Source organism: Lates calcarifer, unplaced genomic scaffold, assembly GCF_001640805.2.
Source record: "Lates calcarifer isolate ASB-BC8 unplaced genomic scaffold, TLL_Latcal_v3 scaffold_37_80, whole genome shotgun sequence".
Classification (NCBI taxonomy): domain Eukaryota; kingdom Metazoa; phylum Chordata; class Actinopteri; family Centropomidae; genus Lates; species Lates calcarifer.
The window spans coordinates 362,895-381,321 of NW_026118159.1; the positions used below are offsets into that span (position 1 = coordinate 362,895).

Sequence of the window (18,427 nt, forward strand, 5' to 3'; positions counted from 1 at the left end):
TGCACTGATGTTAATGTTCAGCAGGAGGCTCCTTCATAACAGATATTTTATATTCATAACATCTTACAATCCACTGAATAATCCTTATCACTGCAGGTTTTTAAGTTTTCTCCAGTATTGAAGTAAACCAGTGGTAGCTGTCTGAACGTCAACAGGTTCACAGCAAACAGGAAGTGCTAAGAGCGAATTCTTACACGATTTAATGAGGGAACCTGAAACAACGAGTGAGACGATGCTAACATGCTCTGTGGAGCTGACAGGACTGTGACAATGAAATCACAATGAGCGAAAGCTTTCATTTTATCATCTGAACCGCTGTGGACATAAAAACATGAATTAGTGCAGCTTTAAAAATCTGCTACAATAGATGCACAAAAACATAATTGAATGTAATTTCATCAGTGTTTTGTCTGGTGAGTGGTTTGGTAAACACGACCAGCTGCTGATCATCACATTAACATAATGAGCTGCAGTAAATAAAGTTTTTTCCTCTGCCTGTGTCTTTATATGCAGCGCGAAGACTAACTGGAGAATAATCACTCGCTGTTTGAAAATCTGAATTATTACAGAAAAATAAATAAAACACAGACGTAAATTGGCTGAAAGTGTAAATGAGTCCGGTGGCTTTGTTCACATCGAACAACACCACCATGTAAATCAAAGGACAAAGAGAAATCTGCCTCATCATGTACATACATGTATCCAAACACAAAAACAACACAAAGTAACTTTGCCAAAGACGTGAGAGGAAAGTAAAGTCAGACTCCCACTTGTCCAGAGATTACACTGTGGCCACAGCACAGGTTTTCTCTCAGGTTTCTGTATCTGCAGGGACAGTAGCAGCTAAAAGCAGCTTTTGATCCAATCTGCACAACAACACAGCAGACGGCTGCCAGAAGACCGCTGAGACTCGCTTGGCTCATATCGAGCGAGCGAAGCCAAAGCACACAGTGCTGCCAGGCCGTTCACAGCTCTGGAGCTGGATCTGAAAGTCAGATTTAATGCTTAGTGGAGGCCGGAGGAGGAAACCTGAGAACCAGTGTAATGAGTTCACTTTTTCTTCTGCTTGTCACCTTCGTTGTTGTGCTCGGAAAGACTGTGGTTGTACGTTTGGAAACAGGAGGTTTGAATCTAATGAAAAAAAGTGGTGAATACATTTTTTCAGTCAGAACACTTGAGTGCAGATTTAGTTTTTATTGCCAACCACTCGAGGAAACTGTTTGTCCGTCTGTCCACCACTTCAGTCCAGAATATCTCAACAACTGCTGGATTGATGGACATGGCAGAGGAGAAACTCAGATTGATCAGGTCTAAACTTCTACATCTGTCAGTGCTCCTCCTGCTGTTTTCCTCCTGGCAGGCTGCCTGCAGGTGGAAATGGATGGAGCCAATTAACCTGTTGGTTTTCACCTGGGCCTGAGTTATTTATGAAGGATCGTCATCCTGTCTCTCTCTCACCGTCACTATCTGTCTTTTTGGTTTGTGTCAGGTTTTTTAAAATGTGACGCTGCCTGCTGAGCTGATGGCTGGAGCTGTTCTGGTTCAGTCTGAGCTTTGACGTCAGTCATCAAACCACACATTTCTGCCTCCGTCTCTCCTGGAAGCTGCGTCCAGAAAAAAAACACCTACAGGTTCAGGACATCTGTGGGAGTTTCAGTCCCACCTAAGAGAACCAGCAGCTCTTAGTCAGTGTCTGGTTTATATACAGTCCACCACATATTCCCCAACCTGGATGGACAAGATTTAAAAGATGAAACATTCAGTTCCTGTTGCTGACTAAACACTAAAACAAAGTCCACTGGTTTGGTCCAGAAAGACCTTCACAGTCCCCAAATGATCAACCCGAATCTCTTTGGTGATTCTCCTTCTTGTTTATCTTCACCCTACTCTCCTTTGTTTCCTTCTTTCCCTCCTTCTTTCTTTCCTTATCCTTTCCTTCTTTCCATATTTCCTTTTTTCTTTGCTACTTATATCCTTCATTCTTTCTTACAATCCTTTCTAACATCCAACAACAAAACCAAGATCTAGTTTCTTCACTTTCCTCTTTTATTTCAGATACTTGAGCTCATTTCACTTTATTAAATTATTTAACCTTAAACCATAAATGTGTCCAAACCCGTTCTTTTCTTTCACTGATGTAAACGACCGGTGCAGTTTTTGTCCTGCATCCAATCAAATATGTCCACAGATTAGTTTCTTTATTCATCACTGATCCACGCACTGAGACCTGCTGTGTAACCGTGATGGGGTGTGTGTTGTGTTGTTGTGTGTTTTCAGGTGTATCGTGTACCACCTGGAGACCAGGATGCGTAAGGACGTGTGTTTCGGGGTGATAGCGTTGACCTGGGTGCTGAGCGCCGTGCTCGCCAGCCCTCTGGCCATTTTCAGAGAGTACGGCTCCTTCACTCTGAAGCCTGGACACACCATACAGGTACACACACACACACACACACACACCACACACCTGTAACACCATGTTTCAGAATCAAACACTCACTCCTCTCTCTCCTCATCAGTTGCTTTGATCCTCCCGTTCGTTCCCTGCTGCCTCTCTCATCCCTCTCTTTCCCTCCTCTCTTTTCCCCTCTTTATCTCTTTCATCTCTCTCCTTACATCTCTTCCTGCCCTCGCTCCTTTCATCACTCACTTCCTCTCCTAAGCTTTCTCTCTCTCCTCATTTCCTTCCATACTCCCTCGCTCTTCTACCCCTCCACTCCTTTTAGTTCCTTCCTTCATGTTTCAACACATTTCATTTCCATCCTAAACACATTATTATATTTTCGTATCAGCCATTATTCTTCTTTCAGTTCCTCCATCTAAATGCTGCTAAAGTCATTTTCCCCCACATTTCCTCTTTACATCATCTTAGTTTTACTCTGTTTATTCAGACCATTTTATTTGCTGCATTCTCTGTTGGAAAAATGACTACTTACCAAAAAGTTATTTTTAACTGAATTTAATTATTATTATCTTATTATTTATCTTATTTAATTATCTTCGAGGGTTGACATGTTGTTAGCAAAGACATTAGCATTCATTTGAAGTTTTGTTTTAATTGTTGATATAAAAGTGATTAAAGTTGTTTTATCCTGACGAAATCTAAATTAATCTCAGATATAAACTACTGTTTATATCTGAGTAATCTGATAATGTAATCTAAAGTCCTCTGTCTTGTCCCAGGTTTGTACGGAGAAGTGGCCCGGGAAGAGCACGGACGGCACCGTCTACAGCATCTCCATGTTGATCCTGCAGTACTTCCTGCCGCTGTCCATCATCTCCTTCGCCTACGCCCGCATCTGGTCCAAACTGCGCGGCCACGTCAGCCCGGCGGAGAGCGGCGGCAACAGCAGCGCGGGCTCCGAGCGCCACCGCCGTCGCCGCAAGACCACCAAGATGCTGGTGACCATGGTGGTGGTGTTTGCCGTCAGCTGGCTGCCCTTCCACGCCTTCCAGCTGGCCACCGACATCGACAGCACGGTGCTGGACATGCGCGACTTCCACCTGCTCTACACCGTCTTCCATGTGGTCGCCATGTGCTCCACCTTTGCCAACCCGCTGCTGTACGGCTGGATGAACCGCAACTACCGCGCCGCCTTCCTCGCCGTCTTCAAGTGTCGCAGGGCAGGGGGTGAGAGGGGGAGGAGCGGGCGGCTGGACAGCATTCACCCAGTTGGGGGAGGAGGTGGGGGAGGGAGGGGGAAGAAGGTAGTGCTTGAAACCCAGGATGTGGTGTCCACCCGCCTGAATGCCACTGATGTGTGAGAGCCTGAGGGAGGGGGTGATGGAGAGGGTGATGGAGAGGAGGGGGGAGATGACAAGACAATGATGGGGAGAGATGGAAGAGGCAGGAAGGAAAAGAAAATCATTGTCAGGAAATCTTTTGTTCCCCAGAAGACAATGGATGCAGGAAGAAAACGAGATTCCACATGAAGACAGACACAGAGGGAGATGAAGATGTGAGAGAAAATAGAAAGTGAGAGGAAGCCGATGGGGGGGATTAAAGAGTTTTTTGGAGGCCCAAAAATAGCGTAGATGAGCAGGGATTAGAAGAAGAAGAATGACAGAAGAGGAGCTGCTGAATGAGTCAAGTTCTCCTCAACCAATCGAAACACCGTCGCTTTGAGGATGTGACCTCACCGTGACTTCGAGGACGTTTTTTCGGGGGGGGGGGGGGTTTGTTCTAGTGACATTCAGCTTTGTGAGACCGAAAAAATGAAAAGGTTTGTTTCGATCGTACACTTAATTGAAAAAAAAAAAATGGAGACATGAAATGGGAAACTTGAATCATTTCTCGAAAAGATTTGTTTCCTTGACGCTGACGATAAAAAACTGATTCAACGATGACCTTGGACTTCATCACAAATCTTGGCGAAATAGGGCTTTACTCCATCCTCATTCCACATGTGAAGCATCTAGCTTGTACATTTAACCCAGAGTGGCTTACAAGGGGCGCACCAGGACACGGAGACAGACCTGAACATGTGACCTTACGGCGAAGATTTAAGGGGCAGGAATAGGAGCTGATTGTCCCCACGGTCTCCAAAAGCGTACAAAACTGAAGGCCCGCTGGGAACCGTGCAAAAGGCATTTGTCAGGCCAAAAAAAAAACAAAACAAAACAAACGGATTCTTGAGATGGGACGGAGCAGAGGAGGACGAGGATGCATGATGCAAGCTTTGTGAAATCTCCAGACACTGTTACGTGATGAAAATGTGTGTTTAATGTGGATTATCCTACAAAGAAAAGCCAGATGTAGGAGTGTAAAACAGAAAAGACAGAGCTGGACAAATGGAAAATGTCAGGCATAATGACTGAGAGGGGAAACGGCGAGAGGGAGAGGGTGGTGAAATACAAATGACTCAGATTAAAAGGGAAATGCTTTGTTTTTCTTTTCTTTCTTTTTTTATAGTAGATGAAGGACAGAGAGCAAAGGAATAAGAGACGGGACAGAAGGGAAAAAGAAATGAGAGGATCAGTGGGAGGAAGGAAAAGAGTGAAATGTGGGATAATGAGGCAAAAAAAAAAAGCAACACGTCTCTGCAGGAGAGAGATCTCAAATGAACAGGCTCCAATTTAGTGTGAAACAGCAGAGGAAGGATCTCCTCTTACAAGCAGACAGATGAATGTTTGAAAAACAAAGGCCCCAGTCGTTTATTTCACTATGATTTGGTCTTTTTTGTTCATTTTGGCAGGTTAGTTTCTTTCAGCTGTCAGCAGAACGAAATGAAGTTGCAGCCGAGATTTCACACCCTTCACTGACTAACTTCACTAATTATCTGGTGTTTAGTTAAAGGGTGATTCACACTGACTTTAAGTTTCATTACACAAGTTAATCAGCACAAAAAGAGAATTAAAATATGATCGATCACATTGAAGCTCATTTCAGGGATATCTTTCTTTCCAATAATATTAAATTATATTTGTTACAGAGAGATTAATTTCAGAATGCCTCCAAAAATCAATATTTTATTTTTGACTTTGTACATTTCACATCTTAATTTCCTGTCAGATAGAAAAATAAAGGTCTGCACATGCACAGTTTACAGCTGATGTCCCATAAGACTGTCACACTCAGGACAGTTTAAAAGATTTAAAAGAGATATTGTCTTTTTTTATTCCTCACATTCTTTTACCTTGTGGAAATTTGGGGCCTAAATTACGCACAATTCAACTTGAGCACCAACAGTTTGGCGGGGAGACTCAGGTGTGTTATATTTATAGCAGCCAATGTAGCCTGGAGCCTCAAGAAGAGATGAGGAGCAGGCTGCAGAGTCTAACTCCAAACCACTGCCACTCATTTTTTGTTTCAAACTTGTACAACACAACAACAATGCCCAGAGACAGAAAGGAAAAAGACTCTCAAGCTAAAGGTATCTGAGTAGCACTGAATTACTCCCTGTCTATGTCTATTTATAGCACCAGAGAAAGTTGAGCCAATCTAAGGGATAAATTTAGGTGAAGGGTTCAGGTGTGAGATCTGTCTGAAGCCTGAGGGCAGAAACACACACAAACTGTGGCCAGAAACTAAATGGACCTCATTTATTTTGCTTGTATCCAAACAGTTTGCTTTCACACGGATGCCAGCGAGCTGCACGCGAGGCACTGCCAACACGCCAACGCATCCCCCCGAACTTGGCCTCCTGTGGGCAGATCCATCAAGCTGCCGATCAAAATGCAGTACCCTGCCTGAGTCCACTATTATCTTGGCTCATCCTGATCAGTGGAGTAGATGAGAGTGTAACATGGCAACCCAAAAGTTGTTCTTGGCTCACAAGTGATGTACTAAATTTATTAACTATTATAAAAGCACGTAGTTGTACCCAAACCCCAAAAGACCTGGAAATGTACCACCCAGAACCAAACCAGATAATTTTATTAGTCCCAGGCCTATGCAGAACCAAGAAAAGTCAGACCTGAACTCATGTCTTACCTAATAAAGTCAGTAGTTGTCTCTCCTGGGCCCGGCTGGGATGCATGTAATCCTTCCTCCTTGCCAAGAAAGTCAAGGTGATGGATGACAAATGCAGCTCATTTGTTGTCACTGCTGCTTTGCTATCATCTAGGACCTGCAGCAATCAAATGGGACCCGACCTAGAACCGTTTGGCCGTAGGAAAGAGGCAACCAAATCTGTACAGGTCCCAGGTCGAGTCTTGGGTCCTAGGGTTTGGATGGACCCTTGAAGACCTATGCTTTAGATGCCTTTTCCTCTACTGTACAGGAACTTTACTTTTATCATGGTTCTGCTTTTCTTTCCACCACTTTGTTGTTTGTCTCACAGCTCAACAGCACTCGCTGAACCAACAGATCATAAAAATGGAGGTCCCAGTGTCACATATAACCAAATGGTCCTGGTTTGTAAAACACAGAGGAGGCAGAACCTAGAACCAACAACTTCTAAAACAACTTATTATTAAGAAGTGGGACCCAAAAAACATTTATTCCAAATTATACTGTATGCTGAATGTCCACCTTTTCTCTGTCAAATTCAGCCCAATTGTAACACAATGTTGTCATGGCCAACACTTTACGAATGTCAGGAACAAGGAACAGGCTTTGTAGTGTGACTTAATCAGTGTGGCAATGTGGCATCTTGGGTGGTCCAAGACACCCACCACAGAAAAGGTCTAGCATGTCAGAATTGTGTAGTGTGAGCCTGGCTTTACACACTACCTGCCCGTCTCTCGTCCATCACAATCCCATCATGCTGCTCACGAGCTTCTCATAGAAAATGTTAGGTGTGTTTCCGTCCTAGGGCGTAGTTGCTGCGTAACAAGTTGAACTGGACAATCTGTGATAAGACAAGGACTGTTGTATAAGAGACAGCTATGTTTCAGTAGCTCCTCATTTTTTTTTTTGGTTTGTTTTTTTATCAGCTAATTAAGTCTCACACACTCACACAAAAAAAATTCTGCAGCGAGGTCTTAATTTTCACTTTGCAAATTAAATTCATTGTTCAAAATGTTATTACCACAGGTCACTTCATGTGTTTAAACTTTAATTGCCATATTGTAATTACAGCTCTCCGTTTTCCTCTGGCAGGAGCTGTGTCAACATATTAATTTTGTGTAAACACAGCAGGCTGAGTAACGACCCACAAACACTTTGCACATCGTGAATTAACATTAGAGCAGGTTTTAGTTTAAAACTCTTAAATAAATGGAGGAATAAGGAAACTGATTAGAAAGAGACTGAAGCTTAAATGGTGTCGTAAGAGGGGATCAGACACCCTGCAGATAAAATCCTTCATCTTTTTTGGACTTAGCCTGTGTGTTCCTCTCTTGTCTTTTCCTCTTTAAATCCCTCAATCAGCAGATACTCTCTCTCTGTCTGAGCTGAGTCACTGCCTCGCCCAACCCGCAATCCCACAATCCCTCTGTCCCCCCCCAACTGAACCTTACCAGCTGTTTATCTCTGTCCTCGTTTCAGCCCCTCGTCTGTCTCCTCTCCACTCTCCTTCCCTATAAAATGCATGCCTCAAAAAGCTAAATGGAGTCTTTCTCTAAGGACAGACAGATAATAACTATATGAAATGTCTATTTTATTTTGGTCTGACTGAGTACAGTTTACAATGAAGGATTTTATTCCAAAACAGCTGAAATGTTGTTCTTACTCGATATTTTACATGCACTTGACTGTATCCACCAAAACATCCACCATTTTCTAGGCAAAATTTTAAAAGTATCTTTAGTAGTAAACCGTAATGTGCTTTAGTGCAATGACAGCAGTTCAATGAGTTAAAATCCCCGGATTTACAGTTGAATTTTGAACAGCGTTACACGTACATGGAGGATAAGAGAGGCAGTTTGATGTCATCTGGTTTGCTCTGAATCCCCAAAGCTGTCCCACAATGCAGTGCATGGAGACATCATTGTTCACTCTTGTCAATAGAGTTGGGAATTGGGAGTTATTTTGGGACATCCAGGATTCTTAAAGTAAAAGTCCAATTCATGGGAGCACTTAAAGGCTTGAATGAACAAAAACTGGTTGAAGCTGAACTGTGTTAGAAAATATCTGTTTGCACAAGCCTGGAAAGCCAACTGCATCTTCCAAGGTGCAGTTTTGGTAATAAGTATTGAATCACCAGGGTTGAAGCCATTTTCAGGTAACTGCAGAGTTACAGCAATTATTAAACTTTCAGATAGTGTTCAGCATCCAAGTCCTAATTAGAGTGTGACTAAAGAACTAGGGTTCCAACACATTCAATGAAAAAAGAAATGCCTAAAAAGTCGAACAAACGTGGAAAATGTACCAGCACAGCAGCCTGTACTAACTTGTTTTTTATCCATATGTTCTTTTTTCAACTTTGTAGCTGTAAGTTTTGACGTCTAAAAGCCTCTTTTGTCAAGAGATGATGTTTAACCCTCAGTGTTCAGGGTCTTATAGGAAATGGTTTTAGTTAAAATGTTCCTCTGGGTTCACTTCAGCTCTCTAGAGGGTGTAACCAAGCTAATAAACTCGCTAACTTGCTTAAATACCTGCTTGTTAGCTCCTTAGTGCCTACTAGCAAGTGTTTCTCCTCTTTGCAGAAGCATTAGAGGTAGTAAAATTATCCCCATTGACAAAATAAATAAATGAGTTTATGTTACAAACGTGAATCAAGTTTCATAACTTTTGGGATGGGAAGCAAACAAGATGACATCAAAAATGTTGCAGACCTCTCCTTTACATGCTCCTTGTGTGCTTTTCAGCTCGATTTCATTCATTTGAGGAGAAGAATTTAACAGATTATCAGCCTATTCAGTTCCTCACTGATAATGTGTTCTGATAAGGTTTGTGACAGGACGCAGATGCTGCCTGACCTTTATTAAACATGAATGTAAACTGCTTTGTAACATGGCTGTAATGTTGTACATTGTGTAATTCTGTGTAAATATTGAGTGTGTGAAAGACTGTAACCAAGCACAAACGGTTGGCCTTTACTTGTGTCCAACAACCGATGTACTATTCTCAAGCACAAAAACGCCTCTGGGCTCTTTCTTACTGTGTGTGCATGTGTGTATGCTGAAAGTTCAGAGTTCAGAAACTTTAGCCATAAACAAGTCAGAAATAAATGTTTAGTCCAGTTCAGCAAGCAGTAAGCAGGGTCGCAGCTGCAGGACCGTTCTCTATAGTATCTAGTATTTTTTTTACTACACATTGTAAACCACCTAAGTTTCTTTAATAATTTAACACATGCTACTGTCCACAACAACTGACATCCATCTAAATATTCAACACAGCATGCTGGCACTGGATCCCATCTGGCAGCTCCAGGTGTGATGTACTAAAGCAGAACAACGTTGTTTTCTCATTAGAGGTGACAGATGTTCAGTCACAATTAGTTTATCTTGCTGTGTTGTAAAGGACAAGACAAAAAACCTCCAACTGTTTATAAATGTAAGAGCAGAGAATCCTAAATCTGTTGTTCAGCTCTCCCAGTAATCGTTACCCTGATGAGATAATTTTTGATATATTGAGATAAGTGAGGAAACAAACACCTCCCTTATTAACTGTGGCAGATCTTTAAGCCTTTAAGACTATTTAGAGAAAATATGGAAGTTCAGAGATGCCAGTATTGAATTTAAATTATTAAATTAAACCGTCATTTTTCATATGTAAGAATGTGATGGACAGAAAAATAATAAGATAATAATCCAACTTTCATTCTTGATAATGGTATTAGCTTAAAAAAATCTTGTTTTTATGTGCTACATGTCAAGTTTACTGTGCTTAGTTTACAAGCTGTACGTAATGCGCAAAAATCTAAATTAAATTCTGGATTTTGCATTTGACAGCAGGTTTATTTGTAGGATACAGCATGTTTCAACAAAGCAATTTTACAGTAAGTGCTTCACATAAGAAAAAAAAAAACAAAACAGAGGCATGATGTGTAGCAAAGGTCCCCGACTGGATTCAGATCAAGGATGTAGAATTTATATACTCCACTTTTTAAATCTCTGTTAGACCATGACTCCAATTTCTGTTTTTTTCAATTTTTCAAAAATTAGCTCAGCAAGTTCAACGTATCATTGGAGAGTTGATGTCCAAATTTAATTACATTTCCATGAGATGAATCAGTGAAGAGTTAAATATCGTCACTTCTGGACTTCCATATGTCAGACCATTATTAATTGACATTCATGGAGAAATGATCTGGACAAAGTGAATGAGCAGCTATACAGCAACTCAGCAACTTCTTTGCTGTACAGCAAGTTGCTCTCCCCTGCTGTGGCGGAGCTCCTGAAGGCTGACGGTGCAAAATTGTGGCCATTGTACCAAACATGTCCCACGCACCTACAGTTTAAATAATGAGACTGCATATGAAGTTAAGGATTGTGTCTCTCCGGAGCCAAAAGAGCAAATTAAGCAGTCGGCAATTCGGCCGTCATGCCTGCAGATTTCTGAAGATGCAGCTTGATTTGCGAGGTCAAGATGAACGTCTGCAGAACAACTCCACCGTGTGCAGATTAATACTTCACTTTAATAAATGCTGAATGACTGGATGACTCATTTGCACAAACACACAGTGGGTGAGTCATCCACCAAAGCTTTTTCTTCATACACACTCACCCACAAGACTCCCACTGTGATGGACAATGAACCTGATCGAACCTACAGTTAACGTCTCCTCGTATCCACAGACGAACTCCAATCTCTGCGGTTCATAGGGGCGAAGGATGAGGCGAGGTGGCGTTCAGGCACGACTCTGGAAATTAGATCCACTGAGCAAAAGCGCGTTCTTTGCTTGTTCAACGAGATGGATAGAGATTAAGATTACCTGTTCAGAGACCCAAGTATTTGACTTGAGAGAAGATGAGCATTAAAAGGCTTGAGAGGAGGCTCTCATTTTCCTATAGCAGCTGGCCGTGTTAGATTTGATGGATTTACATGGAGCCCCAGAGTCACTGTAGTAAAATATGTCCATATGTAGAGAATTTCAAACCACTACTTCACTACCTGTGGTAGTCGTGGACAGGAGCCTGATGAATCAGGGAAAGATACAGTATGTTGTGACTGAAAAGAAGTGAACGTGGATGTCTGCATCCTTGTTTCAAAAAGCTTCAGTTTTAGGGAGTAGTGCAGAGCAGTAAATGGCGTAAATGTAGCATCAGTGATCCCCAGGGTCAAGAGTTCAGAGTTTATGCTCCTAATGAGGTCCAGAGCTTCTCTTCTCACCATCTATGGTCATTCAGAGAAGCAGAACTGAAATAAACCCACACAGAACTGATAGTGTTGGAAAGACACAGTGACTGAATGTACATATCAAGATATACCAGTGAATATGTTTCAGATATTTCACAGTAGTGACTATATTTAACCACCAAAACACCAGGATAACACACATGAAGTTAAGGTGTTTGCAGGGCCACTTATGCAGGAGCTTTGTATCGCCCTGCTGTTGGATCAACTGATTGTTATGCCGTTAAATCAGCATGAGAATGGAAGGCCTGAGAGTAATTGTTACGTCAATGTTCCTGGCTGCTGTAAGAAAGAAAGAAATTATAGAGAAAATACACAATGGACAATAGAGTCAAAGAAAGAGATACAACAGGGAAAAGGAAAATAAAGCCGGAGGGAGCAAGCTATCGACTGCAAAACCGTGGGCAGTAAATACGAGGAGGTGGAACATGATGACAGTGAATGACAAGGAAAGAGGGCGAGTAGATGGAGAGAGACAGGGGGCTTTACACAGGGGACACAGAGAGTAATAGCTTATTTCAGTCCGAATATTCCCTGTTGACTTGAGTTGATGGGATAATGGTTGGTATTAGGGGACAGAGTCAATGGCTTTGACCCCCACAAACGAACACTGGATTCCAATTTCATCCTGAACAGTAATGTCTCAGCCGGCAGGACTGAAATACAAGGCTGCAGGGTGGGATTGGTTTGACTAGGACATATTATTGGGTGTATATTATGACAATGCAGAGGGATTTCTCATGAGTATGTGTTTAACTTGGTGAAGGAGAAAATAAAAAGGTCTGTGGATCGAGAGAACTGGTCAAAGTGATGTATTTAAAACGATGAGCGTGTCTGGTTTGACCTGCTGTAATGTTTTGTGCCGACAGAAAGAATAGCTGTCTTGGGACCTGTAAACAAATACAGCAGAGGAGAGGTGATTATCAAATCTGAGGATGCAGAGTTGACGCTTTTGTTCTGTTGCAAGAGAAATTAGAAGCTTAGGACTGAGGAGAGGAGGATGCATCTCCATACATCTCCTCATAACTGTACTTATATAGAAACTAAGGGAGAAAATCCTGTGAAAAACCACATTATACCAAGGTCTGGACGTTTCTAAAGGCAGATCTTATGAAACTGAGAAGTGTTATTATTTAACTCACTGTGATAACTGTGTTGCTCTGGGTCTGTCCTAGGTGTCCTTCCATACCTGCACAGGAAATCATCCAGGAGGCATCCTGCTCAGATGGTGAACCGCCTCGTTCTTTTTCTACAAGATGTTAAAATCAGTGAAGCAGCTTCAAGGGGGGTCAACAGATTTAAAGGTTGGTAACTGAACAATCAGCCATCTCTGACAGATCTCCTGGTTCTTCTTCTCTTCTCCTTTATTCTCTGGATCCTTCTCTAACTCTTTCAGTCTTCCAGCTTCACCACCTCCCCTCACTCATCCTCATTGTCTGTTTCTTCTTTTTTAGGTGAACTGACAGCATGGCTGGTGGTCTGTTGGACGGTAAGTCCTCTGCTTCGACTGAAATACATTTATCTCACATACTTATATACAATTCTACTCCTTCCAGTCCTTCATCTTCTCTTCGTCACTACTCCAACAAAATTATGTACAAAACAGTCAGCTTCATGTTATTTACTGACTATGCTCCTGAAAGCATGTTAACTTCAGAGGTCTCACTGTAAAAACTGACTATTTGCTGGCACTTAATACCTATAGTTTTTTGTAAGTTCATGCTTAAATCAGTGAAAGTAGAGAAAAGAAAGGTCTAGGCCTGTGAGATTCTGCTCTGTATCCTTGAGTTGAAGGAGTGAATGGTATTTTAATCATTACTTACAAAAATCCATTTACATCTCTGCCACAAGGACAAACTGCAGAGCTTTGTCCTGCTCTTCTGTTCATGTCACATCTGGTTTAAAAAAAAGGAGAAACCTTGAGAATTATAAAAGAATGGCATCAGCCGTCTATGCAGCAGAGGAAATTGGTTTTGTTGTAGCGCTCAGGTTGCTATTCTTGAAACATCAACAGCAATCTCAGATGCGTTTGAGCCGTAATAAACAAAGACTGATGTGATTAAACATGGCTGATTGAATAGCTACTAATGATATGAAAGGCATTTTTGTGCAGGCGAGATAACGAGAAGCAGATTAGAAAACATCCTCATAAAAGGCTTGAGATGAGGAAATGAATCAGATTATTAAATCAAAAGAGAAATCAACAAGTTACCTGTGACACAGTGACAGACTGTTTTCTTTGGAAAAAAGAGAAATGTGACAGGCTGGATCAGACATTTTATCAGATGATTTCAGTTTTAATACCTCACAGATTAGTTTTAATTTAGGAAAATCTCTGTATGAAAAATCTATAAAATTTTGTTTGTCAGATTAATTTGTCTTTTGAATTTAATCAACTTTTGACCTTGGATTAAGCATTCTTTGGAGCTTTTAGCCACATATCATGGCCTTCATCAGCAGGCTCAGTTGTTATAGAAATAGCTTCATTGTTAGCACTTGAAATGAGCATGAGGTACAGGAACACACACTCACAAACCAAACCAAATAATGGCCTCTCTTTGGCAGTGATTCAAAACAAACAGCTTTCACAACAATTGAACGGTGACAGTTTGGTGGTTGAAAGGGAACAATAACAACATCGGCTGGCCAACTGAGCCACAGGCAAGTCCAAAACCTGTATCAATCCCTGAAATAAAAAACACAGAAAAAACTGGCAAACAACTCAGTGAGACCTGAAAACACGTGAAGCAACAAAAGTCAAAACATTAAAACGAGATGAGTTTAATAACATGGTGAAGCTCATACTCTATTAATGACACACCTGGTTATGATGCTTGGTTTACTGCCATAGGAAACAGGAAACATGTCACTGCTGCTGTTTATGTGTGTGCACTAACTCACACAGCAGGACGTCTGATTTCTGCTGGGATCTTTACATCTCCTCTCTCAGTGGGAAATCTTTAATTGCTCTGTTAAAGCAACATTATGTAACTCTTTTTGCATTAAAACAACAGTTTCAGAATTATTGATGGCTCACTGACTTGTAACAGGCAGAATGGAGCCTCTGTCATTCCCACTCAACTGTTGTTTCTCTGTGAAACTTTGGTGAGCAGGTACGCAAACCCAGAATGCGAAAATGCAAGATACTCGCCTGTGAATATGGTTGTGTTGAGTCCTGTTGATTCTGTGATGTTCCTGTGTGATTGTGATGCCTTTACTCACAGTGTGAAAGCTCAGAAAAATCAATCTCCTCTGGAAAAAAAAAAAAAATCGTTCATCATTAATGACCACTCATGGCTGCAGGGGGCGCTGTTGCTCATCACAGTTACATTGTGTTGCTTTAATTTGCACCATACACCAGGTGACAACAGGATTCAGGTGAGGTGTTATAACCACTGACAAAGGCTGTGTCGGTAAGAGATGTTGTGATGATAAAGGTTGATATTGACCTAGTTTTACACAGAGTTGACAACTGGCGTCTTTGTGGTTAAGTTCAGTGTGAGCTCAAGCTCGTGTGTGGTCAACTAGCCCACACAGTGTGAGCAGAGCAGTTATGGACTCCTCTGGTTCATCTCATCAGGAGAACAGCTCAGAGCTGTACTGATGAAATGTGTGTTTTCAGCCCTGCTGTGTGGAGACTGACAAAATGTGCATGTTTCTGTATATTTCTGTGTGAATGTCTGTGTTTGTGTGCAGTGACAAATTATTGATGTTTTCTTGGCTGCCCCAGCGTGGGACTGACTGACAAGTTTCACACTGAGCTGAGCCTGAGGGGACAGTTGTTAGGCCTCAAATCTGACAGACTCAAACCAGCAGAAAAATACTCGCCTGAGGAAACTGACAGGACTCTGGTGCAAACAGCAGCAGCATCAGTAGCATCAGGGGAGGGGGAGCAGCTGTAGTAACAGTAGTAGCAGCAGGAATAGTTGGAGTATTAGTAGTAGTAAGGCAAGTTTATTTATTTGTAAAAGGAAATTCAGAGTAGTAGTGTGATAGTGGCAGTATTAGTGGATGGATGCCAGCTAAAGCACAGAGGTAATTTGTGGCAGTTTGACTTCAGGAATGTTTTCAATGGTTAATTTCTTCCATTTCCATCTAAACAGCTTTCCTAAATCCTCCAACCATTCTATTACCTGAGGCACAGTGTTGGAAAACAGTTTAAATCTCATTTACATGTGTGTCTGGCTCATCCCAGTCTGTTTTCAAGTGAATCAAAGACGACTGCCAGCTTATCTTGTTCTTTGTTTTCTGTGTGCCAAACTTTTTTTTGTAGCTTGGCTCAAACCATGTGCTGCAGTAAAAGTATCAGCAGTATCCTCTGACATAATAGCAGCATGAGCATGTAGGGATTGCAGTGTGTTGGTCATGGTGGAAGTCAAAGCAGACTGCAGAGATGTTGAGGTTGTAGAGTACAATCACACATGTATGTCCTCAACAGTATTTGACAGAAGTGGCATGCATCTACAGGCAGGCATTTCAGCGTGGTGACGGATAGCAGGAAACAGACGGATGACAGCTGAAGGCTAAAACATGGAAAACCAGTGTGAAGGCCTGAATTCAGACCACAGCTGCAGGGACAGGTTGTTCGACTTTCCGTGCTGGATCAGTGCAGGGCTGGAAGGACAGCTGGAGTTCACTCGTCCTGCTTCTGTCCTCCATTTATTCCACTTCAGAACATTTGGAAATGACTATTTTATCTTAAGTTTCACCCATCCGTTCTTTTTATGACTGCAGCCAGATGAGCAGCGACCGAAAAGAGAGACATAGTGGTGAAAAACTGGTGACTGTGTGACCTAAATTTCGATGCACCATTGAATAAATCAATTTTTTACTGCAGTCATTATGGATCCGTTTGGATTTCAAACTCATTCCAGCGTCAGACGCAGAACATCACTTCAGTCATTTTGCCCCAGCAGAGCCTTGGCAGCCTGCTGTTGAACACTCAAGCCAAAAAATAACTGATTTGTTTGTTTTCTCAACCGTTCACTGCACATGCGAGGAAGTTTGCTAAAATAACAATTTTAGAAATAAATGATAACAGCTGTTACTAGAAAAACAAGTTTGTAGAAATGCGTTTGAAATGACTGCAGCAGTTGTTTGCATGTTTTAGCCTCTTAAAGCTACATGAATTTATTTTTTAGCCACTTGGGGGCAGTAAAACATAAGTACATAGGTTAAGCAGTCATGAAGCGACAGTAGGGGTTTTCATTATTCTAAGAACAGTTGGAGAACCTTACTCTTTTTATTGAGTCTGAATTGCAAGAACTGGGTGCCATCGTAGTACTAAGGACGCCATTTTGAGAGACTTTTGTCTCTCCCAGCACAAGAGGAAACTTGAGTTCAGTTGAGTACAGTGGTTGGTCCAGACATAAATGTATGCTCATGGTTTGTGTTACCAAGTGTGCAGAGTGCCTGGGTCACATATGGGGCTAAGTAAGGCCAAGGCCACATTTAGATATCAACTTTTGCCAAATTCACAACAAGAGATTCAGTGAATTACTCTGGTTTATATCAGTTGAGTTGAAGCAGGAGCAAACAAAAATAAGAAAAATGTTTTAAAAACTACAGATCTACAGTTTCATGTTTAGAGTTCTGATCGCAGTGGAGATGAAAGAAAAGTAAAAATTAGGGGAAAGTGATCATTTTCAGGCAGTATGTAACAATAAATCCTGAAAATACCGGGGTACTTGCTCATGTCTTGTGGCTCAGGCGCCCTTTTCACCAAACATAAGCTGCATGTATGAAACACATGTTTCTCCAGTGTTCATTTTGACTTATTTCACTGAGTAAAACAAATATGACAAGGCCATCATTTCTAATCTGCATGTAATCAGTTCTCACAAATCAGCTTTATGACACAGGCCCTGAATACAGCCCCCCAGGACAGACAGTTTGAGCCCCCTCATTTCTCCAAGGTTGACTCCAGCATCTCTAATTAATAACCAGCAGGTAGTTTCAGCTCTTTTTTAATTGGTCAAGGACGCTCTCCAGCTGTGCCAATAATAGTCATAAAGCTCTGCCACTGGCACTTTATTAGAAATATAATTGCTTGTTATGCTAAATAATGTGGAAGCCAGGGGGGTAATATGCCGTGTCTCTTGTTTTCTCCCATTTCATTTTTTCCACATGTTCCCAGGGTTGAATAAATCCAACTATTCTGACATTAAAGAGCAGCAACAACTCCACATTTACATCAACTCTATATAAAACAGACATGACTGATATTATTATTCATGAATAGTTCTTCGGAAGGCAGAACGTCTCCCTCCTGGTTTGGTTCCTTCATTTATCCATTAACACTTTTATTAATATTAACACACTGGTGAAATCTATCCAGACTCCTCTGATTGTTTTCCATCATTGTTAATTCCCTTCAGTAATACTCACCACTGGTTGGCCGGGAGAAGATACAGTATATATTTACCTTCTGCGGAGATCCTGTAGATCTCTGGGGCAAACCTGACGCTAGCTTCTCTCATGTGCCGTGTTTTAAAATGCAAATAAATTCTATCATGCATGAGGTATTTTTCACCAACATGAAGGTGAAGGACACACATGTAAAAATAGAAACAGTGTGATGTGTGTGAGGGAGGATATACATGCTTCAGTTTTTTTTTTGGATTAGTTTTACTTGTAGTAAAAATCATTAGCCAACCTGCAGCAGCATTGAACAATAGTGTGGGGGCCATAGCCAGAGGCATTATGTTTTCAGGTTGTCCCATTGTTTTCTGTGGTCATAGTGACTTT

At 41.6% G+C, this 18,427-nt stretch overlaps 1 protein-coding gene across 1 annotated transcript in view; it reads left to right on the plus strand.

Annotated features, from left to right (window-relative positions):
* Nucleotides 1-9,582, plus strand: part of npy2rl (neuropeptide Y receptor Y2, like) — a 93,417-nt gene extending 83,835 nt beyond the window's left edge. The window contains exons 8-9 of the mRNA XM_018663244.2: nt 2,278-2,431; nt 3,181-9,582. Coding sequence (XP_018518760.1) covers nt 2,278-2,431; nt 3,181-3,762 — 736 coding nt within the window. The 3' untranslated portion in view covers nt 3,763-9,582. The remainder of the gene's footprint in view (nt 1-2,277; nt 2,432-3,180) is intronic.
* Nucleotides 9,583-18,427: the final 8,845 nt, after the last annotated feature.